General features: G+C 38.6%; 1 protein-coding gene across 1 annotated transcript in view; it reads left to right on the top strand.

Annotated features, from left to right (window-relative positions):
* Positions 1-14,434, top strand: part of cad (carbamoyl-phosphate synthetase 2, aspartate transcarbamylase, and dihydroorotase) — a 42,855-nt gene extending 28,421 nt beyond the window's left edge. The window contains exons 32-44 of the mRNA XM_066677157.1: positions 469-659; positions 1,892-2,032; positions 2,124-2,210; positions 2,794-2,932; positions 5,821-5,859; positions 6,706-6,875; positions 8,450-8,524; positions 9,425-9,637; positions 10,077-10,202; positions 12,345-12,500; positions 12,630-12,731; positions 12,827-12,921; positions 13,574-14,434. Coding sequence (XP_066533254.1) covers positions 469-659; positions 1,892-2,032; positions 2,124-2,210; positions 2,794-2,932; positions 5,821-5,859; positions 6,706-6,875; positions 8,450-8,524; positions 9,425-9,637; positions 10,077-10,202; positions 12,345-12,500; positions 12,630-12,731; positions 12,827-12,921; positions 13,574-13,673 — 1,634 coding nt within the window. The 3' untranslated portion in view covers positions 13,674-14,434. The remainder of the gene's footprint in view (positions 1-468; positions 660-1,891; positions 2,033-2,123; positions 2,211-2,793; positions 2,933-5,820; positions 5,860-6,705; positions 6,876-8,449; positions 8,525-9,424; positions 9,638-10,076; positions 10,203-12,344; positions 12,501-12,629; positions 12,732-12,826; positions 12,922-13,573) is intronic.
* The last annotated feature ends 11,946 nt before the right edge of the window (positions 14,435-26,380 follow it).

The following is a 26,380-nucleotide window of genomic DNA, read 5'->3' as shown; positions in this document are numbered from 1 at the left end:
AGTAGTGATGACCATTTATTTTTAACCTACTCTCAACAGTAGCTTGTAAAATTTCAAAGTGGTCTTTTGAAAAGCATTAAATGCTTCTTGGACTGATGACCAACAAAACACTCCAGTGAGAGCCAGACATTATAACAGGGAACGAAAAAACTCCACTGATCTGTCAGAGATGGTGTTTTGCAACATCACCTGTTACATTTTTCGGGGGGGCAGTGCTAATGGAAATGTGACCAGGGACAATGGACCAAGTAGTTATTAGAGCTGAGTAGAGTCAAGTAGAGAGATGCTATCAGTGAAAAAGCTCCATTAGTCTGATGAAGCTTGCCTGAAAACCACTACTGCAAACGTGGTAAAAATTGTCATGTAACCTAGGAGTTCTAAACTTCCCGAGTGCTTTGTGAGATGTTTAGCAGTTATAATGCATTTCAACAAGCCTAGCTTTATGTCATGAGTGATATGTACCTACAGCTCCTCATTCTGTGGAAGAGAAGGACAGTGAGAATCCTCCCCCTGGTTACCCTGGCCTTGAGACCATGTTACCCCTGCTGCTCACTGCCGTCAGCCAGGGACGTCTTACATTAGAAGATATTGTCAAGAGGCTGTATGAGAACCCAACTCGGATCTTCTCTCTTCCTACTCAGGACAACACCTATGTGGAGGTATGTTGTTAGTCAAATCTGGTGGTCATATTACCATCAGAGCATAATAAGTATAGACTATATGGACAAAATATAGCAACACATGCACATTATTCCTAATGCAGCTTGTGTGACGTACCATTCTAAATCCATAGGCATTAATTGTTTGATGGAGTTGAGGTCAGGGCCAACCATGCTTTTATGGCATTGAGGCACATTTCATGTTAAAAGATAAGGAAAAAATAAGGGCCATCCCCAGACTTTTCTCTCCTCCAACAGACTTTACTATTGGCACAGTGCAGTCAGGCAGGTAACATTCTCCTAGCATTCACCAAACTTTGACTCATCCATCAGACTGCCAGATAAAAAAGTAAGATGCATCACTCCACAGAACACATTTACACTGCCCCAGAGTCCAGTGGTGGAGTGCTTTACATCACTCGGTCGTACACTTGTGCATGCAGTGCTGTAAGGCATATGCTCAGCCATTGAAACTCATGACATGAAGCTCCTGGCGCACAGATTTTGTGCTGATGTTAATGCCAGGGGAGGTTTGGAACTCAGGTGTTGTCTGCCAATTTGTGGCTGAGTTGATGTGGTTCCTAAGGAATTCCACTTTTCAATAGTACCACTCGCAGCTGAATATTTAGGAAGGAAAAAAATTCGCATACTGGTTGCAACAGTGGCATCTTATTACAGTACAATTCAGTGAGCTTTTTAGAGTCTGTTCTCTGCGTGGCTAGGTGCTTGAGTTTATAGGCTTATGGCAATAGGACTAAAACAAACCTGACTAGTGCCCCTTTCACATATGCATGGTAATCCAGAAATTTCCGGCATTTACCTGGAGGAGCTTTATAAGAGAATGCAACCATCCATATTTTTTTCCCAGACATTACCCACATTTTATCCTGATAGCACCCTAGTAAAGACTGAGTCAAAGCACACGTAGGACGTAGCAGGAAATGTTCTGGGGTTTCTCCTCCACATGCTGCATAGGTGCTGCTCCATGCCTAAGAAAACCACACAGATAATCTTCTTCTGTGCACTGCATGTGTGAAAGACCACACCGGGACACGATACTCCAGAGTTTCTCTAGATATTCTCTGGAGCTCATGTGTGAAAGAGGTATAGAATGACTAAAATGTATATCCCTGTTCTTCTGTCCATATACTTAGTGTATTTAATATTGCTAAGTTGTAACAATGTATATTTCTTTTGGCTTAGTTAATTCCTCTTAACAACTGTATTCCTAGGTGGACTTGGAGCAAGAGTGGGTCATCCCAAAGCACATGCAGTTCACAAAGTCTAAGTGGACACCATTTGAAGGCATGAAGGTTAAGGGTAAAGTTATGAGAGTGGTACTCAGGGGGGAAGTGGCCTACATTGATGGACAGGTGAGTTTTCATCTTGTGATGCTGTTTCAACATTTAAAATAATTGTAATCCTATTGTTTCCTTTAATTCTGTCACTTCCATTTTTGAATAGGTACTGGCACATCCAGGCTATGGTCAGGATGTAAAAACATGGCCATCAAGTCCAACTGCCACTGAGAGCGCAAAGGAAATTCCAAAGGTAAATAATAGTTGTCGTTGATTCCTATTCCTTAGAAATAATTTTAAACAAAATTTTGTTAAACATTGTGGGTGCAACTTAAAGAAACAATAGGTATTATTTTTACGCTAAAATTACAGCTTTATTAACATTGTGATGTTCCACTGACCTGTATTAGGGAAAATATAGCTACTCTGGGCTCAGCAGTGCAGAAAGTGCACTATGTAACTTTTGGAGGTGGGTAGGAATCACCTTGATTTCAGAACAGCGATGTAAAAGTGAATTACACTTTGCAACTGTAGGGGCAGACCAGAAGTAAAATTTGCAAATCTACATATTGTTCCTTAAAAGCATTAATAATTATGGGGTATTTTTCCAAATTTGACTGTTATTGACTGACAGCAAAAGATTATATACTAGTCAACAAGTGCTGATTAAAAATAACATGCATACAGAAGGTAATTTGGACCACCAGTTTCTATTCTTTAAAAAAAAAAGTATCTTTAATTCCTTTGATGTTGATAAGACACACTATTTAGCACTGAACTAACTTGTACTGGTCCTGAATGATAGTAAATTTAATTCATTTTTTGTGCTACTGCAGACACCTGAGCGTGCTCGAAGACAAACTACTAGCGAGTCGCTGCGTGCCCGAGCCGCAAGTCCACGCAGGGCAGCTGGAGATACACGATTCATTCTCCCACCACGGGTGCATCGTGCTTCTGACCCTGGTCTTCCACCAGGTATTGATCTGATCCAATCATTATTTGCATTTACCAGATACTCTCTTGCAGAATGACTTACATTTCCGATCATGTTTTAGACAACTGTAGTGTTGAGAGTCTTGTCTGACGACTACATTTTCCTTAGTCACAAGATGAGAAAAGTAAGGAAATTCTATGTCAAGTATAGATATGTTTGAGTATTATGAATTGCACATAATAGGGCTGGCCCCAAATATTCTGATATTAGCTCGTCAGGTAGGTATTCTGGTTATCATTTTAAGATTCGGATATTCATGTTTTTTTTTTTTATCTTTTTATTTTATTTATTTTATTTTTTTTATGTGACGACAGAGGCAACCCTCCACTCAACATATATTCAGCCTTGTCAGCATAAAAGTCTTGAACGAAGTCTAAAACAGCCTGACACGCTACAACAGCCTACTTACAAAGAAGCATGGCAAAGCTGCAGTTACTTTTTGTCAGCTTAACACCTCAAAGAAGCTCTGTGCCCTTAGTGGCACCATGTAGTGCACAAGTTAGCTGGAAGCCAAAGTGCGGCTTTAATTTTTACAGCAGGCGCTGAGGGCCTGATCTTCTGAACAATATTTTAATTTAGCTGGCCCCAAATATTTGGGTATTCAGATATTTGTTCATTAGGTATGTTTTCGGTTTCTAATTTTGAGATTTGGATATTTTTGAATAAATGTGATACAGGCAAAACTCCAGCAGTAAAAACAGTGCTCTCCCCACTCCACCCATATTCAGGCTCATCAACATAAAACCTAAAAAAAAAAAAAAAAAGGCTTCAACATGAAGCCTAAAACTCAGTCATATAAAACAGCCTAACGTGCTAAAACAACACACTTACAACAAAGCGTGGCGACGTCACAGTTCATTTTGTCAGCATTATGCCTGAAATTAGAGCATCTCCACTCAAACTGGTTAAATTGTGCAAACTCTGTTCCCTTAGTTAGCGAGTGAAGCTGTGCTTTGAGCCACGGCGCAACCTGGAGAGAGGGATATTAAAGCAGGGGTCAGAAACGGGTTTTGTTAATGACAACAAAACCCACTCTGCATGGATTCGAATATTCACCAAATATCCTGGCCGAAGCTCAGAAGCCCAAAAAATGGTATTTGGGACAGCCCTAGCACATAATGAATTTGCTTTCCTTGCTGTAGTTGCTACAGGGTACATACAGAAGTGAATCACAGTGAATCATATAATGCCCTGTGTAGGGCATCACTGCCTGCAGTCAGTACAAGAAAGACAGCTATGTTTGTTTTTGGCAATTGCTGTATGTTTATGGTGAAAATACTGCTGCCGTTCTCTATGGGTGCACAAAAGTATTTATGCCCAGACCGATCCCATCAAGTACCACAGGCTGATGCAGGAGAAGCCTCTTTAAGATGCTGGATTCCAATGGGATTTTAAATAACAAAGCTTGATGCAAATTGGAAGGGTCATTTCTCCAAGTGAACGGCTTGCATGTAAGCACAGATTGTACAGGAGTGGGAAGTTTGAGACAGTGAAAATGAGTTCTAACTCCAGTAGAACAGTAGAAACAAATAATAAATTTATATATATAATTTTATTATATAAATTTTATTTATATATATTAGTGTATGTATGGAAACAATCTTAAGGAAATTTATTATAATTATTATAAATTAATACTGTAATACATTAATGCTTGTCATTATGTAGCTTTAGCACAAATAAAACTTTTTCCATAGTAATAAGATGGTACTGTCAATAATGTACTATTATCATTGTGTGAAAGCGATCCGTTTTTGTGTTCAGGTTTAATGAAGTCAGCTTCTCATCTCCTGCAAGCAGTTGGTAATGTTTGGCAGAATTTAATGAAAGAAAAAATCAGAATTAAGATTGTGTAGCATGCAAATAATCAGAAAATATGTGGTTAGATTAAACTGCTGAGTGGTAAGACAATCTTAAACTCAAATCAGATTCTCTGTTTTTGGTCTTACCTGAAAGCTAAAGGCTAAATTCAAATGCATGTTTATTTCCTATTTGTTATATTCCAGAATTCTAGCTTGTTTACTAACGTTATCACCAGCGTCTGTGTTCTTGGAGTACACGAATCACACACTAAATACCTGAACCAAATTCTGATAAATGTGGTGTTGGCAATCGGCGCTTAATTTTTGCATTTTGTGTTATCTGCTCCAGATGGGTTTGAAGAAGAGCTGAAATTATTGAAATTAATTTTTTTATTGTGATATGGAATTGTTTAACATGTAATAATTGCATATCCTAAACATACAGTCTTTTTCAAGGGGGGAGGGGTGAATGGATGAATAATGATCTCAGGATGGTCTCTGACTTTTGCATGCTGCTGTAAATGAGTATATTAACAGAGCTCAGATTTTGTGTGATGTAAAAATAATAACTGCATTTTATTGGTTCATAATTACTTAGTGAAACTGACAATCATGTTTGTCTTTCTGCTATAAAGTTGGAGTAAAAGAAAAAACTAAGCAAATGCTAGAGAGCAGGACTAGCACTGTTGTGTTTATAGCTTTTGAGGCCACATTTTATTTTATAGATAAGTAGATTAGAAAATATATTTTTTTTTATTCTGTTGATCACTCCTCTTTTAAATATTATGTGTTGTGTTATTAAAAAAATGTGTTTTCATGTTGTAGCTGAGAAGTGGACTGAAAACTTTGCTCCTGTATTAACTGGTTGAAATTTTAAGATATTGCAGTTGTATTACCCGGACTCTTTCATCACATTCAAATTGGGATGCTATACCTGGCCTCTTTGAGACTTTGAGATTTATATGTCGTTAATGTGGCACTTTGGAGCCTACACATATATATGGGTCTGTTTTGTGTTTTCTGCACTAATGGATGTTTCTGTGTTTCTAAATTTTGTGATAATGCAGCTGAAGAGGAGAAACCCATAAGAAGAACGATTGAATCAGGTTGGAAGTTTGTTGTAGTGAAGTTCCTCTGCCAGATTTTCCCCATTTGCTTCCCTCTGCTGTCCATCAGTCTGTCAGCTCTGTAAATGGGAAGCCCACTCTCATTCTAATGGGCCTGTACTTACTGTGATACTTCTCTGTCTTACCCACAGTTTCTCTCCTGATTCTTTGTGCATGCTCTTTTCTCTTGTGGGTTGTAATTCCCCAACTTGTTCCCTGTGACTTTCTTGTTCTGCATTTCTTGCTGTCAGGTTACTGCCACTATGGTTTCTAATAAAGTTGATGCGTTTAGCAGGATTGTGGAAAGCACACTAGAAAGCTGTGCTGAGCAACAGCCTTTCAGGACCTCATTCTGAACACTTCTAATCAACATCAAAATGCATATGTACATTTAAAATGGGTTGAAATCTGATGGTTCAATTTTTTTCAGCAGGTAATCTGAGATGTGCTTTAGCCTGATGCTATTAAAGTGTAAATTCAAATTTAAACAACTGTCTCCTTGTAAACAGCTGAGGTAAGCTGATGTAAGCACTGACTTACAGTGAGAAAATTTATATTTAGAGAGGCAATGATATTTTAAATAGAACAGTAAGAATTAGGACAATACATGCAATTGGTTGATTTATAGGAGCAGAGTTGCGCAGTATTTGCAAGTGCCATCAGATTCCAAACACACAGTAGTGTAAATGCCTTCCGTTTAAATCAGGGATTTGAGGCTGCAGTCCAGGTAATACTCACATGAAACAACCAAGTATAAACAGCCTTAAACTCACTGAACCACTGCTATCAATAAAGCATATTTGGATAATTCTACTTTCTCTGTCTTTTCTTTCATTGTCTTTTCAGAAGTGGCTTCTGTTGTAGATTCGTACGCTGCACACTCTCTTCCTTTAGCCAGGATCCTGTCTCCACAGGCCAGTCAAACCCAAGCTGTTTCTCATTTCCAGACCTCTCCTCTTCTGCACCCTCTAGTGGGCCAGCATGTCCTGTCTGTGAGCCAGTTTTCCAAGGAACAGGTAGAAATATATTATGAATTTTTTGTTGGTGGTGATGGTTGTAATGATGATGATGATAATAATACTAATACATTTTACAGTGTTTTCAAGAACACATCTATTTGACTTTGATTAAATTTTATAAGAGTAGCATAAATCTTTTTCTAGGAGTAAATTACACACAAATAAAATGGTCTAAATCAGGGGTCGGCAACCTTTACCACTCAAAGAGCCATTTGGACCCATTTCACACAGTAAAGAAAACACTGGGAGCCACAAAACCCTTTTGGAATTTTAAATGAAATAACACTGTGCATAGCAGGGTTTTTTACCTTTGTGCTATGTATAAACAAACTATACTGTGTTACATTTATGAAATCAATGAAAGACTGCAGAGAAAATGAAATAACTGTCAACCCAATGTCTTTTTTTAAAAATGTAAAAATGTTTAAAAATGAGGTAAAAATGTTTTGTTGCATGCAGAAATGTTAAGTAAAATACTCAGTGTCTATTTGAGTCCTCATCGTAATGGGGAAAAAAAACATTTTTAACTCTGAAAAAAGACATTGGGTTGACGGTTAAGTAAAATACTCAATGTCTATTGTAGTAATGGAAAAAAAAAAAAAAACGCTGAACTTAAATTATCCACTGGCAGCAAACAAAAATGCTGTCCTCTCTCTGCGTGCCGTCATTACATTATTGGCGCCATGCACACTGGCAGTTGTGACGTGTATTAAGAGCGACAAAAATATATTTTAAATATTAAAATATTTTAGATGTCAAAAGCTGAGCCTTTTAGATTTTCAAAAGCTGAGCCGCATCAGAGGGATCAAAGAGCCGTGGGTTGCCGACCCCTGGTCTAAATAGTGATAAAAATCAGCTAATTTGACTCTTGAGAACAGTAGGTTTGTGCTCTCACACACAAAATACTGTTAAAAACACTATCCCCCAGTGGCTTAGAAGGTCATGTGCTTATTACTGAGCCCTTCACCTTCCTCACTAGTCCTTATAGCTGAAATATGTTTCCCATGGGAGAATGTGATATTATACGCCTAATTTGTTTCCTGTAAGCATTATATGTCACTGGTAATGGAAGGGTATTTTGCCAAGGAACATCAACCTCACACCCTACACAAATATTAACCTCTCCACTGTGTCCAAAGGTCCACTGTGAGTCTTGTAAAACAAACTAAAAGTCTAAGTAATGATGGCTGCAGTAACATTTATTGAACAGCTCTGATTAATGTTTATTTAAGCTCAAACTGACCCTCATCCAGGTGATAAAGGATAAAGTTTTGAAATATTGAAGACATAAACAGTAAAAGCACTAGAATATGTACTGAAGTGGTATTTGAATTTATCAGTTTCAGTTTGAAGGTAGTTTGTCTGAGGTTTTGCTTCATTTATTCTTGGAAATAAATGCAACTGAAAGGCTGCTTACTAAATCAGGTCTTAAATTCATAATACTGCAAGGAAAAAATTAATTGGCTACTTGTTCATATAAAATATTATTCTTCTCATAATAAGAAGAAAATGATCGGGATGGTACCTGTACGTTTGCGCTTGTTTTTATGTTATGTTCTCTGTGGTTTCAGATGTCTCACTTGTTCAATGTGGCTCACACACTGCGCCTGATGGTGCAGAAGGAGAGAAGTCTGGACATCTTGAAGGTGAATTAACACTACTACGTTGTGCTGCACTGAGTATAAGCACAAGCTGTACATGAAACAGCCAAAACATTTTTGTATATTGTATTTCACTTATTTATCATGCAATATCATTGTTGTAAATTTGTACAGGATTACGTTTCCAATAGCTGTCCACTACTCTCTGAGCCTTCTCCCCTGGGCACACAATAGTAGCTTAAATGATTCAATCACATGGCAGATATTTTCCTTTGATGTAGTGTCCTTCCTGAACATAAGTATAGGAGATCTTTTTAGGGAGAGATTGTTGGTTTATTAAACGTCCTGAAGTGAATTTCTAAGCACTTGACTAATCAGCAGACTCTATGCTCTGAGCCGTTAAGCAAGCCCCAAAGGCAGTGATTATGTAATGCAGAGTGGAAAGAAGTGCTTGGTCATTCTGCGTATGCCTTGTACCACATGGGACAGACACCGGTAGACAACTTACTGAAAGATCAAAACCAGGACCATGCTGAACACACTGCTCCTTGTTTTTGAGTGTAGTATGCTACTAGTTACACATTTATGATCTTTTGTACTCAAATTTTTTATTACAGAATTCTAATGTCTATAATAAGGTTTATTTTAAAAGGTAAATTTATGTTGAATAACATTGTTCATAATTAATTACAGTTTTATCTGGTTTATTTTTCTATTAAAAGGACCCATACAATGGATGTTCTTTTTTCTCACCTTTGAAAATGTTATGTAGTATGTATGGGAACTAAGATTGGAAACAAAAACGGCTTGTTTTGAATGCAGAGGTCATTACTAATATCTGTTTCAAATTTAATTTTATAATTTGCATTAATATTCATATAGAAATCAGTGTTTTGTTCATAAATTATTTTTATATCATTTAATTTAGAAATGTTTTTGTCTCAGGGTAAAGTCATGGCTTCCATGTTCTATGAAGTGAGCACACGGACCAGCAGCTCCTTTGTGGCAGCCATGCAACGTCTGGGTGGATCAGTGGTCCATTTTAGTGAGTGCACCTCTTCCACTCAGAAAGGAGAGTCTCTGGCCGATTCTGTGCAGACCATGAGCTGTTACGCTGATGTGATTGTACTGCGCCATCCAGTACCTGGGGCAGTAGAGGTAAGGAAGTAATGTTACACAATATGCTCTACTTCTATTTATGCATGTGACTTTTAAAATTTGCAGTGTACTAATGTAGTCTTTTTGCATCAAAGTTTTTATACCTGGAAGAACCTTTTTGGGAACTTTATAACTTTATTTAATTGTCCATTTAAAGTAGCAACAAAAGTCTTTTAGCCAAGTCTGTATTTTGTTCCTTTCATCCCTGAATCTGGGTAGGTTTTTTTTTTTTTCCTATTTACAAATTCTGGGAATATATAAGGGGACTTCTATCCAATAAATTTTTTTTTTTTTTTTTTTTTACATCAGCAGATATAAGCACTTAATATAGCACAAGAATTAATAAAATTTTCTCGTGTTTTTTATTTCACTAATGTTGCTCTTAAAATATAATCTTTTGGATTAGAAGTGATTGTGTTAATTGTTTTGCTCATTTTAGAAAGCAGCAAAGCACTGTCGAAGGCCAGTGATCAATGCTGGGGATGGTGTTGGAGAACATCCCACTCAGGCCCTTCTAGACATCTTTACAATTCGGGAAGAGCTGGGCACTGTCAATGGCATGACTGTAAGATCACAGCAAAAACTGCAGTTATTGAATTAGTACAGCTGAACAATTAATCTTTTTCAAATCAAAATAACAAATTTAAGGAATGCAATTTTCATTTTCACGAACTGCTGTTCTTATTATTTACCACATTTAATGTCTTTTAAAATATTTATGTTGGGATGGTTTGATATAATAACAATGAGCTCGTAAACTGATATTCAGGCAGTTACATTCATTATTGATGAGCCAAACTTGTTGGGGGAGAAAAGGCCTTGAGCCTATTTTTTTTTTTTTTTTTTTTTTTTTTTTTTTTTTTTAATAATTACATTTCAATCACATTGCAAAACTGGCCTTAAAAATTACAATTATGTATTTACCCAGAATGGTTCAGTCATATTATCTTATACTTCAGCATATTAGGGTGATAGTTTTATTTTTTGCTTGTACCTCATTAAAGGAGCAATCTGTAACATTGACCCCAAGTGTTTAAAAACAGAACTATAATACATTTTCAAAACAGTGGAGAGAGCTGTCTGCTTCCTCCCCCCTCATCCCCAGACACGAAACTCGAGCAGGTTGCCAGTTTTAGGAAAACTGAACGAACATGCAAGAGACGAGTTCAAGGACTCGGGCTGTAATAGTTATGAAGAATGTGCAATAATCAACATTTACACAGGAGTGTTCATCATTTCACTAAAACATCTATCTACGCAAAAACGTGAACATGCAGCCGCCATTTCCCTGCATTTACAAGACTTTACTGTCAAAATCCACCTGAAATATTTTGACTGGACATGGCTGGTGTTACTTATTCATTTTCCTTTCCATCATAAATGTCATTTAGGAGGCAGATTTTATCCACAATTTTCGTAGTCAAACAATTTGTTCCACATGTAAGATGTCTGTTTACGAGTCCTAATATCAGCCACTTCTTGAATTCTCTGTTCCACCTTAAGAGCTGAAGCTAGTATAGGTTATGAAACTTCTTGGAGCAACTGTTATTGTACTTTATCCATTTAAATCACACAAAACAATTGTATTATTCAACCAATTGTAGACAATTTTTGTATTCAAGCATTTAGTTCCACCTTAAATGGGGCTGTTTAAGAGTCTTATTTGCTTTGTTTTCTAGGTGCTTATTGAATACTTATTTCCACATTACATAACTATGCGAAGCTAAAGCTAGCACTAGGATTTATCAGCAAAACACCTTTTGAAACACTTCTTATTTCCCATTTTATTCTTTTAAAATGCACGACCAAGTGTACATCGTCACTGAAACATCTACCAACTTGTAAAACGCATATATTTGCTGTGTACTACCAAGCTTGATTTCTCCATTCCACCTTAAATAGGAATATAGGCTTTTCAAACACACAATTATTACTCCTTAATTTGTTTAAAACACACACTTAGAACACGGAGAAACACACACGAATCTGCAACAATTTCTTTAAAACAAACAATGGTATTTACACATTTTAATCATGTTATTATTAACCTTCTTTATATAAAACACACAAAACACAGTATTGTCACCTTTCAAACATCGCTATGCCTCACTTTCTTTATATAAAACACTATTCATAGGCATCTGTACTTCTAGTATTTTTTTCAGAAATTATTTGCTGTTACCTCTAAAGGAGAAAATTAGCCAGCTCTGGCTCTGTTCAGTGGTGTTGCTGGTTGTAAACTGCCTCCACTTTACAAACACAGGGCCAATTTCCTCTCGTTTTACCCCATCTCTGGTCATGGAGACATTTAAAAGGGCAGTAGGGTTTTTGGTCTGGTAAAATATAATATTAACTATTCACTTGGTCATTTCATGGCTGCGAAACACTGTTTTTAGACCTGGCCACACGATCTACTGTAAAATGATTGGACAGAAATGGTAGGCAGGACCTCGGAGGGCGAGATCATAGGAGCTCCGCTCCAGACTGGGCACTTCTCAAGGAGAATATACTGCTTTAGCAATGCTGTGAGAGATAGCAGTGTTTTAGCTTTGACCGTTTTTAATCTGATCACACACCCTGGACATTTTATGACTAATTACAGTAAATGTCCTAGAGATTGCTCCTTTAAATTACATGAAGCTTTATGAAACGTTCTCGAGACGTTTGTTTTGGATGCAGTTGATAGTTATATCTGTTCTGTGCACAGATCACTATGGTGGGTGATTTGAAGCATGGCAGGACTGTGCATTCCCTTGCCAGGCTTCTCACTCAGTATCGCATCACACTGCGCTACGTAGCCCCCAAAAACCTCAGTATGCCTGCCGAGATTGTGGACTTTGTTGCATCTAAAGGCATAAAGCAAGTGAGTGTTTAATTTTCACTTCAGTTTGTAATTATAATTTGTCAACTTTTCTTTTTGTAATATTTAGAGGCATTCTTCTGGAGTACAGTCCATGCAAGACACTTCACAATCCTTTGTCTGTTTCAACAGGAGGAGTTCAATAGTATTGAAGAAGCCTTACCTGAAACTGATGTCCTTTACATGACTAGAATTCAGAAAGAGCGCTTTGCCTCTGAGGAGGAATACAAAACAGTATGACTCCTGCTTAAATGACTGCATGGTGCTGATTAACATTTTGTTTGCACTGTTTTAGGTATATGTTTAATATTTATTTTTCCTGTTTCTAGTGCTTTGGTCAGTTTGTCTTGACCCCTCACATAATGACAGGAGCCAAAAGGAAAATGGTCGTGATGCATCCTCTTCCAAGAGTTAATGAAATTAGGTATTAAATTATTTTTATTTGTATATACACCATAATTTTATATTTACCTCTTTGTATTACAATAAAACTTTTAGGATTATAGGTGCATATACAAGTAAGATATGACAATATGGGACACAATTTCATTGTAATCTATACAGCCTTATGCAGAAGTGTTTTGTTAATTGTTGATGTGTTATAGACCCATACATACATTTTGATCTGTCATTGATTTCTTATGGTCAAAGGACCAATCTGTAATACTTGGCAGCAAGTGTATAAAGTGTGTTTAAAACGGGTACTGCAGTCCAAAGTCAAGACACTGGACTGAGCTTTTTGATTACCTGCTCCACCCTCGATGCAAAGCTCATGTGGATTGCCTGGTTGAGAAAAGCTGAACCACACAAATGCAAGATGAGTTCCAGTTCTTTGGACATTCAAACAAACTGGCTTTGTCTCTGCTCTCAGAGATACCAGTGCTTCAACTTAATGTTTCCTTAATATCTGATGACACCCCCCCCCCTCATTTTATAGATTACAGTATGTACATGTATAGTTTACATATGTACAGTAAATATTACATATTGCTCCTTTAAGTTTTATTAAGTGTTCTCCTGGCTTTTTATTTATTTTTAATTTTTTAACTCACCATTAACACTTATCTTTTCTGCAGTGTGGAGGTGGATACAGATCCTCGTGCTGCTTACTTCAGGGAGGCTGAAAACGGCATGTACATCAGGATGGCGCTGCTAGCCACTGTGCTTGGCCGGTAAAACCCATAGGTTGTGTCTCAAATGGCTCCCTACTGCCTATAATATTCAAAATTACAATTATATTTCTGCTTTTTTCTCTTATTATTTTAATTAGATGCAGGAAGCATTGTTTTGAGACCTAATAAGTGCACTTACTAGACAGTAAGGATCCATTTGATATTCCGCCTTGGGGACCATATAGACAAAGGGATCACTTAGTCTGAGGGAAGTGATGTGTGCTGCTTTGATAGACCCTTGGTATACATTGCCATAGACAGTGTTTGTACCTTTCCAGCGCACGGTGTCATTCTTCTTATTACTGCACTGCTATTGTCTGTCATTTCTGATCATAGATTCTCCAACATTACACAAAACAACCTTCAGTGTGTCACATAAGATTTTAAGGACCAAGGAATGTTTTTCACAACTTTAATAATGTTATTAATTGGGTATTATTAACTGTAAATGATATATGGAGAATAAAAGCCATTTGAAATACTGGGAAACGGACTCTATTTCCATTGTAAACTGAGTCAAGCAAGTAGGTTTCAAACTGCTGCAGTTCAGCTTCACATTTCTAGCAAACATTCCTGCATCTGTTAACCCAAGTAAGTGGAGCAATCACTTACAATTCAGTACACATAATTGATTTACTGTATGTAAATACAGCAATGTGGGTGGCAAGATTTGGGCTAATGTCAGTTTATATTTATAGATATTAAAATTTTTCAATACATTTCTTTGGTTTTTCCATTATTACTCACAGCAGTGTTATTGTTTTTTTTTTTTTTTTCCTTTTGTTATTCTAACAGCATATACCTATAAACCATATTTTACCTTGACATCCAGTACGTAATAAATATATAAGGTGTGTGTGTGTGTGTGTGTGTATATATATATATATATATATATATATATAATGTATTTAATTTTTTTTTTTTTTTTTTACTTAGATTGGCACATTTGGATTGGCTTTGGCATAAAACATTTACTATTTGAAAGTAAATTATTTGTGTAATTTGTAAAATTTACAAATTAAACTGAATTTCTTTAAAATAAAAATAGTTCTTTTAAATTATTCATTTACTTAATTTTTGGCTCTTGGTGATAAAACAAATATAGTATAAGGATATACTTAATGTACAAGTTGTATTTAATGCAAATTATGTTATCAAGAAAATTACAACACCCAAAATTTCACAAATTTAAGGGGTTTCTTAACTGTAATTTGCTTGCCTTTTTGAAACATAAAAGCATATTGCATTCATGGTTTTATTAAATAAGATAAATTATTTTACATATCTTACGCGTATTTTAGGGAAAAAAGACCCAATGTATATTATTTATGTCCCAGATGTTTAAGTCACCTGGATGGTCATGATGTTTGTGCATTGGCTAAATCTGTATTATCTCCCTACTTCCTACAGAGTACACTTCTGAAATACAATTAATGCAATAATTTTTAATTTAATTCAATCATCCCCACTTCCCATAGAAGTACTTGTTCTACAATTATAGATTGTTGTCCATCTGTTGCTCTGCATATTTTGGCCCGCCCTTCCCCTTGTTCTATAATGGTCAGGAGCCACACAGGGCCACACTAAAGCAAGTAATATTTTGTTGGGGGCTCATTCTCAGCACTGCAGTGACAATTGCCATTGTGGTTTGGTAGTGGGTATCACTTGTATTTTTTTATACACAGGTACATGATCAGTATCTCAAAAATATGAATTACTTAAGACCAATAAAAAAAAATGCTGGCCAACTGAAAAATATGAACATGAACATAATATTCAAATTTTATGACCAGCACCTGTACATACATGTATGCATACATAATACAATAATATAATTAATAAAGAAATAAGTAAAAATAATGTTACAACACACAATTTTTCTTTAACCTCACTGTATGCCACATGCCATACCTGGAGTGTTTTAAGGCTGGCTACATGCATATAAGCAACAGATCTTCCCATGAAAATAAAATATCAAATATGTATACCTCAGGGCAGTCCCAATATACACGTGTGAATGATCCCAAAACATTAAGTGGGCATACGTCGCAATTAGGAGATCTAATCATTTTCATCTAATCTTCTAGGGGTTAAGTACCTCTTATGAACAATGTGTGAATTGATGGTCAGGATATTTGGATGTATTGCATACGTTTTCCCATACTGTGCTCCAACAAATCTCTTCATCAATTTCAGCTGACAGGTCCCTCTGCCACGCTCGATCTACTGGAAATGCTTTCTAAGGTTTAGTAAATCTGTAAAATTTTTATACCATTCCCCTAGTAAGACCCACTGTGGCCAAAAGTCTATGAAAAGGGTAAGTGGGCAGGCCTGTGCTCCATGGAACGCCTTGTAAATAATCGAATGCTCGTAGATCACTATCATTGTAGGGATCTTGCAAAATATTAACACCTACATTTTTCTATTGTGGGTGTGTAAAAAGTACATTGCCTGTAAGAAGAGAAAAATTGTTAAATAATGGTGAATGTTTGTGCCATTTAAGATCTACACACACATATTTCATAACATCATGGTAGGTTGTGAGGAGATATGACATTACTGGGCCTAATTGCAATTTTACTTTTCTCAAAGGAATACTGGAGTATATTATGTCTTGTATTCTATGAGGATATGAAAGCTTTTTCTCAATCTGTCTCTAGGATACTGATGCATTAAGGTTAAACTACACAGAAAGAGCGCGTAACACAAATGACCAGAAGTACATCTTAAAATTTGGCAGAGCCAGCCCACCTTGTGTCTTATCTCATTGAAGTGGTGTGAGCTTTAAGTGATCCTTTTCCCCTTCCATATAAATTTAGAAATTAATGAATGGAGTTTTTCCCAATACTCTTTTGGAGATGCAAGAGGAATCATGACTAAAAATGAACACGAGGGATTATGTCCATTAGAGCTGGGCAATATGAACAAAAAACTCATATATCTATATGCCTAAAAAATGGTGATATATACAATATGATGTTATGAAAACCATAACAAAATATAATGTCAAAGTGTGTATTTCTAACACCAAAAAGAATATGCTTTATCATCTAATTGTAATTATCAAACTGTATGTCTAAGAAATACATGCCTTTAAATACTGAGTATCTGACGATATTAAGTCCCAATCTGATACTTATTTTCCTAAATAGTACTGTTACACAGTGCACACTTCAAGTATACACATATTAAGAAACAAACTGCTTGCATCCAAGCTGCTGCTTAATTTGCTTTTATATAACAAAGTAAACAAATGGTGTCTTCACAAACAGTTAATATACATAATTTAATAATATTTGTATTCTTATAAGAAATTATCTATTGAGATTATGTATTAATAATTACTTTGATTCAAAAAGTCAGTCCGATTTAGTGCCATCACAGATGTGTTGATGGAAAATTTAAATGCAGTTTGTTTGAGACACAGTGATAAAATAAGATTTTTATTTATTATTATTAATAATAATAATATTATTATTTTAAGCACTGACCTGTTTTTCTCAGCGTCACCACAAAACCAACAAACACCTTTAGGGGGTGACTGTGACTCCATTGGCTGCAGCACTAAATGATGAACAGCTAAGTCTGGCTGCTGATTGGATAAACAAAAGTGATGAGAAGTGCATTCTGTCCGGCTGAGGGAGAGCAGTGTGTCTCAAACAAGGCATGGTCTTAACAGCGTTCTTTTTTCGAAGTAAAGCTTCGCCATTGTTCAATTTTGTCCTTTGTTCACTTAGTTATCTGATAGGTAGATCTGAGGGCACGGCAAATGTGCTGAGAACTGCTCCAGCAGCATACACGAACAATGGCAGGACAGCGTGATGTTTGGCTGTCTAAGGCATATGGTAATTTGGAATGTATTGATATATCCCCTAGCTTTAGCTTGAGCTGAAGTCACGTTCACGTGCCTGCACCAGAAGTTCGCGCCTACGTCACAATATCATGATATGGCATACATCTTATTGAATTTAAAAAAACATACTGGTATTATCGTGAACGATATTACATCATCGCCCACCCCTAATATATAGTATATGTAATGTTTTGGTTACATACATTTCGTTGAGATTCATTTTTTTGATACACCTGATAAGAAATAAGGGTGGCAGGGTGTGTGGTAGAAAAGCAGAGTGACAAGACTGTGTGCATGTAGAGAGTATATTGTGTTAATAAAAGTTAACAAGATATATTGTATGTGACTGTCTGGACCAAGATTAATTTGTAAAATACACATTCTTTTTGTAAAACTTCTAAAAACACACTACGACGGCTTCAAGGCATATTTCATGCCAAAAGCCAACTTTATCTTTGCCAGATACAAGTTTCACAAGAAGATACAAGGGGCTGGTGAGCCATGGTTAACAACAAATATTAGGTGCACGCAGTAAAAACAAATGGACAAATCTAGCTTTGTCAGACAAGCTAATAAATATTTAATAAATATTAATATATATATATATATATATATATATATATATATATATATATATAGCATTAATATATAATATTAATGCTAATAAACAAACATAAGTCAAAATGTGCCCAGTGAAGCCTATGGTGCATGTGGAGGCCACCATAACAGACAGACAAAGTGCCCATCAAAATATAAGCAATGTTTAAAGTTAATTCCTTCATTTTCTGTAACTGCTTATCCAGTTCAGGGTCATGGTGGGTCCAGAGCCTACCTGGAATCATTGGGTACAAGGCAGGAATACACCCTGGAGCGGGTGCCAGTCCTTCACAGGGCAACACATACACGCATTCACTCACACCTACGGACACTTGAGTCGCCAACCCACCAACGTGTGTTTTTGGACTGTGGTATCCTACGGTCAATCTCACTATTCCTCTTCTCATCACTCGTGAACAAGAACCCGAGATACTTGAACTACTTCACTTGGGGCAGGTTCTCACCCCTTACCTGAAGGGAGAATGCCATCTGTTTCCGGGAGATAACCATGGCCTCAGTCTTGGAGGTGCTAATCCACATACTGACCGCTTCACACTCGGCTGCAAACTGCTCAAGTAAACACTGGAGGCCTCCGTGCAAAGAAGCCAGAAGAACAAAATTGCCCACAAAAAGCAGAGATGCCACCACCTCAGCTCCCCGACGGAAGCCCTCCTGAGACAGGCTATGTCTTGCCACCCTGTCCATAAATATCAGGAACAGGAGTGGAGATAAGGCACAGCCCTGACGGAGTCCAATGCCCACACTGAATAAGATTGATTTACTACCAAGGATGTGAACACAACTCAAACTCTCAGAGTATAAGGACCATACGGCTCGCAGGAGCAACCCTGGCACCCCATACTCCTGTAGCATGGTACTGAATTTAGATAACAACAATATTAATAGTTTATCAGATATCGGGATACTGTTCACACTAGGGAGTGAGTTTCAGGATTTTCAGACTTTTATGAATAGACTCCACACACAGTATAATTTCAAATCAAAGAAAGCTGTATTGAAAAGGAATAATAATTATTTGACACATAGCATAATTATCAAATATTAACCATGGGATCAATGGAGGTAAAACCCATCTTCTTGCTTAATAATCAACTAGGCTATATGATTTAAAGCTAATGTGTGTTACTATATGAAGTTAATTAATATGTAACTTTATCAAGAGACTTAAGGTGTAAAAAAGGTGTAACCTGGCTATGGATAAAATATCTTCGACCTAATACATCATATATATTTGAGCATTAATACCTTGTATATACTTTGAATGCTAATATATTGAGTATACTGATGCAATTACACCAACTATTCTAGCTATTAGAAATTAATTACCATTCTTTTAAACTGAGAAAGAAATCGGTTTTCGTGATAATACCCTGTTTCACGTTACTCGATTCATGTTTAGTGTATATTCACTCAAGAATAGTGTATTGTCACAAGATTACACAATAATAATGATAATAACACATTTGACAATGCATAACTGGATTAAAGAAAGAAACATACGTCTAGGGTGATTCTCATTTGGGGGAGAGAGAGAGAGAGAGAGAGAGAGAGACAGACGGGGGGAGAGAGAGAGAGAATGCTTCTGGTGGCATATGATTTCGCAAATGTCCACTTGGAGGCACTGTTGGTCCATGCTGTTCCGGCTGGGTTGAACTCAGGTGGAGAGTTCAACCTCTCATTCCTGAATGGCATCTGCCAATGTCAAGATAAGGCAGAGACCTAAAGTCTCCTTACGTGGGTGAGTTTTATGATCTAGTTCCCAGGGTTCTGGTGAGTGATCTTTGGGCTTAATGGTCATCTGGTCATCATAAAGTGTCAGTGTGAGCCTCTCCAGTCTCTCTGGAGAAGGGGGTTTTACAGCCTTTCAATCTTCAACAGGCTATGTGTGTGTGTTGGGGAGTCTTTTAGCATGCACACTCTGTGGAATGCAGCATTCTGTTTTCTCCTTTTATATGAAAAAAATGGAGAGTCAGAGTCTTAATTTTCATTTCTTGATCTAGAGCCATCCTCCACTACACTACACTAAAATCTGCATTGTTCCTCCAAAATCCTAGGTTCGACTATCGGACGAATTCTCCTTTCCAGCACCTTGGCATAGACTTTCCCCGGGGGGCTGAGGAGTGCCACGATAATTGGCACACTTTCTCCGGTCCCCTTTTTTGAAAATAGGAACCACCACCCCGGTTTGCTAATCCAAAGGCACCATTCCCGAGGTCCATGCAATATTGTGTAGGCGTGTCATCCAAGACAGCTCCACAGTATCGAGTGCCTTCAGTAACTCTGGGACGAATCTCATCCACTCCTGGAGCTTTGCCACTGTGAAGCTTTTTCACCACCTCTGTCCTCCTTCCAATGCCCAACAACACGCTCAGTCGAGCTCAAAGTTTCACCGTCCTTGCTGAGCAAAGCTTGGACAGTGTCCCCCCTCCCCCTCCTGAACTGTCGTTTTCCAGAACCTCTTTGAGGCCTCCCGGAAGTCATTCTACATGGCCTCTCCAAATCTTTTTCACCTGCCAATACCCATCCGCAGAATCGGAAGTTCCTCGAGCTAGAAAATCCCGAAAAGCCTCCTTCTTCCGCTTGACAGCTTCCCTCACCCCCGGTGTCCACCAACGGGTTCTTGGGTTGCCACCATAACAGGCACAGACAAGCTTTTGACCATAGCTACATGCAGCCGCTTCCACGATGGAGGTCCGGAACAGTGTTCATTCAGACTCCATTCCCCCTACCTCCTCTGGAACATATGGGAAGTTCTCTTGGAGGTGAGAGTTGAAATCCATCCGGACAGAGTCATCTGCCAGCTTTTCCCAGCACACCCTCACTATACGTTTGGGTTTACCAGATCTGTCTGGCAGCTTTCCCCGACATCGGATCCAAACAAGATGGTGATTGGTTGACAGCTCAGCCCCTCTCTTTACCCGAGTGTCCAAAACATATGGCCTCAGGTAAGAAGACACGACCACAAAGAACATAAGAGCAATCTTATGTTCAAACATGGTGTTCGTTATGGAAAAACCATGATTAGCACAGAAGTCCAACAACATCACAACACTCTGGTTTAGATCAGGCAGGCCGTTCCTCCCAATCACTCCTCTCCAGGTTTCCCAGTCATTGCCAATGTGAAGTCCACCAGCAAAATAATAGAGTGCATGGAATCCCCTCTAGAACTCCACTCACTGCCTCCAAGAAGGCTAATAATCTGAGCTGCTGTTCGGTGCATATGCACACACAACACATTGAGGCGACCCTCTCGTTTACTGGGACAAACTCCAGCTGTACAGCCGCCAGCTGGGGACTTATGAGTATCCCCACACCTGCCCGGCGCCTCTCACCTTATGCAGCTCCTGAGTAGGAGAGAGACCAACCCCTATCGAGGAGTTTGGTTCCAGAGCCCACACTGTGTGTAGAGGTGAGCCCAACTATATCTAGCCGGTATCTCTCAACCTCACGCACCAGCTCTGGCTCCCCCCCATCCCCCCACCCCCCCAGTGAAGTTATGTTCCACATACCAAGAACCAGTTTCCGCTGACAAGTTCCACAACACCAGGGGCCCATTTGCCCCTGCTCTGTGCCCAATGGGCATTTCACCACACCCCTACTCTGGATCTTGCCAGTGGTGAGCCCACATGATCCTTCCACGTTGCCATTTCGGGCTGAGCCCGGCTGGATTACGTGGGCTGCCCGGCCCCCAGATGCTTACCGTCAGACACTACCCCCAGGCCTGGCTCCAGGGGTACGTCTCGGTAACCCTCCCCCAGGCAGGGTACACTGAGTTTTAATGGGTGTACTCATAGGGATGGTTTTGGATCATGTTTGTCTGGATCTTCACTCCAGACCTTTTCGCCATGGGAGACCCCACTGGGAGCTAACAGCTCCCGACGACATAGCCCTGGAGGTCATGAGACCACACAAGCCCTTCCGCCACAACAAGGCCCTGATCCAGGATGGGAAATGGATTAGAATTCTCTGGAAAGGTGAGAAAATAATGATCCCTCACATGCTCAGGAAAGAAATGCTACAGTGCATACACACAGGATATTTTGGAGTGGAGAAGAGCAAACACAGAGCCAGAGACATTATGTTCTGGCCATGTATAAGTTGGTAGATAGAAGACACTGTGTTTAGGTGTGTCATATGCCAAACACATCACAGCTCCAATCAGAAAATGCCAATGCCCTTGCAGGCAGCCTCTGAGTACCTATGGCAAACTGTAGGAACATACTTGTTCACTTGGAACTCAGAGAACTACAACATTTGACTACCTGAGTACGTACTTTGAAATCAAATCATCACCATAGCTGCCACCATCCAAAAGATGAAAAGAGCATTTGCCAGACACGGCATTCCTGAAAAAATGACAATGGCCTTGTTACAACTCGTGGGGAATTGAATCCTGGGGTTTTCAACACGTCACTTCAAGCTCGCGTTACCCCCAGAGCAATGTACTAGCCAAAAAGACAAGTCAGACTGCAAAGCAAAACCTCACAAAAGCCAGGGAGGATGGAAAAGATTCCAATCTTGCCCTGCTTTAATACAGGAACACTCCTGTAGATGGACTGAAGATGCCAGCCCAAATCCTAATGAGTTGCAGACTGCGCTCCATCCTGCCCACCACAACAAACCAGCAGCAACCTCAGACACACCCCCTGAAAGCTGTATGAACAAGAAGGGAGGAATGTCAGCATTGAGAGAGACAACATTACAATAAAGCTACCAGATCTCTACCAACACTGCTACCTGAAATACCATTACATTTTCAGCAGGAAGATAGCCAATGGCAACTGACTACAGTCATACGACCAGCAGAGACCCCACGCAGCTACCATATCAAAACCAATGACAAGACAGACCATTAAGTGAAATACCAACACCCACTCTGCCCCAGCTTGAGGTTATGCCAGAATGACACAACCCCTGGAGGTGAGACACCAGTGGCACAGCAGCCTCAGCACAGCCAAGAATGCCTACCAGATCCTGCCGAACCACATCTCAGACCAAGATATGGACCTGTCATTAAGCCAACGCATATTCTTGACTTAGATTCATTTGTTAAATAGGAAGACACAACACCCCCCTTCTCCACCTCTTCACCCTGTTCTTCAATGATCAGGACCACCACATAGAACGTATGAATTGGGATATGGATTATTCTCAGTGCTTCTGTGCATATGAATTGGTGGTGATGGTGTGTTGGTGTCTGTGGTGCTTGTATGAATGGATCAGACACAGCAGTGCTGCTTAAAGACACAAAAAATGATGATTACTTAAAAGTCTTTGCTATTTTACACTGGGTAACACCATTCTGGTATTGCTGCACTATCTTTCTGCGCAACAATGGTGGAATTGGTGATCCTCTTACCATCTTGGCTTCAGAGAGACACTGACACTCTGAGAAGCTCATTTTATACCCAATCATGTTGTCAATTGACCTAATTAGTGTTAATTGGTCTTCCAGGTGTTCGTTATATGCTCAATTTCCTATTTCCAGCCACTTATTGCTACTTGTCCCAACTTTTTTTGGGATTTGTTGACACTGAAATTTTGAATCAACATATTTTTCCTTTAAAATGTTACATTTACTCAGATTAAACTTTTGATCTGTCATCTATGTTCTATTACAAATTGTAGTGGAGGATGGATCCAGATCAAGAAATGAAAAATTAAGACACTCACTTTCTTTTATATAAAAGGAGAAAACAGGACGCTGCGTTCCACAGTGTGTGCGTGGGACTGTCGAACAGCTTAACCTCTGGTGACCTCTCAACCCGAGTTCAAACCATAAAAACAGCATGGACCAACAGTGCCCCCAAGTGGACGTTTGCAAAATCATATGCCACCCTAATCATTTTCCCTATCTCAAAAGAGAATTATTGGACTTTTGGACGTATGTTTCTGCTGAATCTAAGCATGTATTATGCAATGTGTTATTAATGTTATCCTCTGTTATTCTCAGGTGACTGTCTACTAACTAACTGAGTGATGTGAATTAATGTTTTAATCACGAAGAAAGATTCCTGTTTCAATTTAGAAGAATGAATTAATCTCTAACATCTAGAATAGGTGGTAATATACTCGATATATAGTTGATAAATATAGTCCAGTATACTCATTATGTTATATTTAAGTATGTACGAAGGTTTAATTCTAGAATGTTCTATTTTCGCCACACCATAAGTGATCTTATTTCTCTGGAACTTGAAACGGTCACGTGGACTCCCCAAACCCAGGAACCAGTCAGAGAACGGCGACCTCCCAAGTGGGCGTGACTGCGCTACCTATGAAAAAGGAGTTGCTCAGCTTTTTGGTTCTCTAGTTTTTGCTCTCTCGTTTTGCTCTCTCGTTTTACTCTCTCTGCTTTTTCTTCTACGCTGATGGAGCCGACTCTCCCGAAAGACTCTTAAAAGGACCGATCTTTATGCAAACTAAGAGGGGACGCCTTGTGTCTGTTAGCATTGCAATACAGAAGTTAAAAGAGTAACAAGGTCGATTAACTCTCAGTAACTTTCAACTTTTAATTTTTGTTCGTTGTTTTTGTCACCCAATCAAAGTTTAATTTTATGACTGATCAAAGCAGGTGAAACTTATTTTGGCCAGAATAAGAGCCACTGCTGAAATTAGTTGAAAATTTGAAATTAGTATTAGTTATTTACTATGGAGCATCGCTTCTGAGGATCATAGGAAACAGCACGCTTCCTTGCGAAGTTCTCCCTCACTCCGGAGACAATCCAGCCAGGCCAGCAGTACTCTGTGAAGGGAATCCCCCGACTGACGTAACACCGTCTCAGGACGCCGAAAGTGGCTGACTCATCCTGGAGGGAATCTCCTCCCTAACAAGCCTACCCTCAGCTGTGACAAGTTAAGAACCAGAAGAACGGAGATTGAAAATCTGCTGGACCCATCGGCTTGGTTACAATAACAACAAGAGTAAGCAAGTAAATTCCTCATTTTCAGAAGCTGATGCCGAATTAAGTCTCTTGATAAATTCCATGAGATTTTGATGATTTTCCTATGTTTATCAACTTATTATCATTCCTCTTAATAAAGTATTTCCATTATTTGAAATAATACGATGTGTGGAATCTATTCCTGAGAGTCTGAAAATCCTGAGAACTCACCCCTAGCATTGACAGGGTTTCAATCTCTGATAAATTATTAATATTGATGTAATCTAAATTCAGTAATAATAATAATAATAATAATAATTATAAGTGGTAATCACCATTAAACATAACTAACTCAAATACTGTTACTACGCTACAGAATAAAATATTGACATTTGCCATCTCCACATCACTGCATTCAGTTTTTATTCACAATTTGTTTCGTGTCCCAACTTTTTTGGAATCCTGTTTGTAGGACAAGATTTTCTAAAGGAAAATTCCCAGAAGGGCCCTTCCTGGAGGAGTGTGTTCCCCTCACTCCACATAGGTAGCCCATTGATATGGACCCCAATCACCACATGTCTCTCGGATAAAAGCCTAGTTTCTTTGGGCATTTCATTCCTGCAGCCACAACCTTGACCATGGCAACACCAGCATGGGAGAGCAGGCAAGGTGAGTACCACTGCCAAGGATGAGCCCTGCAGTGCTCCAGCCTAGAGAAGCTCCAGAGTGCCCAAGTTTATCCCTCAATTGCCAAACAGAACGATATGTCTGTAGTCTCCTCTGACCATTTCAGATGAAAAATATAATTACTTTTTTTTACTGAAAAGGAACAATTCTAAATTCTAAAATTCAAAAATAAAGTCCAGCTCTGACTCTAAACACACACACATACAAAACAGAAATCTCTGCTAAGTGGAAAAAGGAAGCAAATATTCCATGGATGGCAATCACATGGGTCCCCTTGCTAGAGTCCATAATGCCTGCCATTGACTCATGACTCCACTAATTTAGTTCAATTAAATTGCATTTATAGAGTGCTTTTAATAGCTGCTTTATGTAATTGTGCAAGCTGAGACCACAGTGGCAAGGAGACTCCCTCAGAGTATGAGAAAGAGAGATTGAAAGTTTCAAAAGGGGTAGCTGGCCTCCTCTAGTTGACACTTGAACAAAACAACAAAAAAGAGCAGTATGTAAACCAAGAGCAGTTTGTTGAAGCTTGTTAGGCTAGATGTTTCAAGTGGGAACAAAATTATAGTCAACCATAGTTAAGTCCCTATGTGTGAATTGACATGTGGACACATTCTCCTTCCTGGTTGTTCTGCACAAATTTCCGTGAGGCAGACTCAAGTGGAGAAT

The sequence above is a fragment of the Hoplias malabaricus genome, chromosome 7 (assembly GCF_029633855.1).
Source record: "Hoplias malabaricus isolate fHopMal1 chromosome 7, fHopMal1.hap1, whole genome shotgun sequence".
Lineage (NCBI taxonomy): Eukaryota > Metazoa > Chordata > Actinopteri > Characiformes > Erythrinidae > Hoplias > Hoplias malabaricus.
This window is presented reverse-complemented; position numbering and strand designations above follow the sequence as displayed.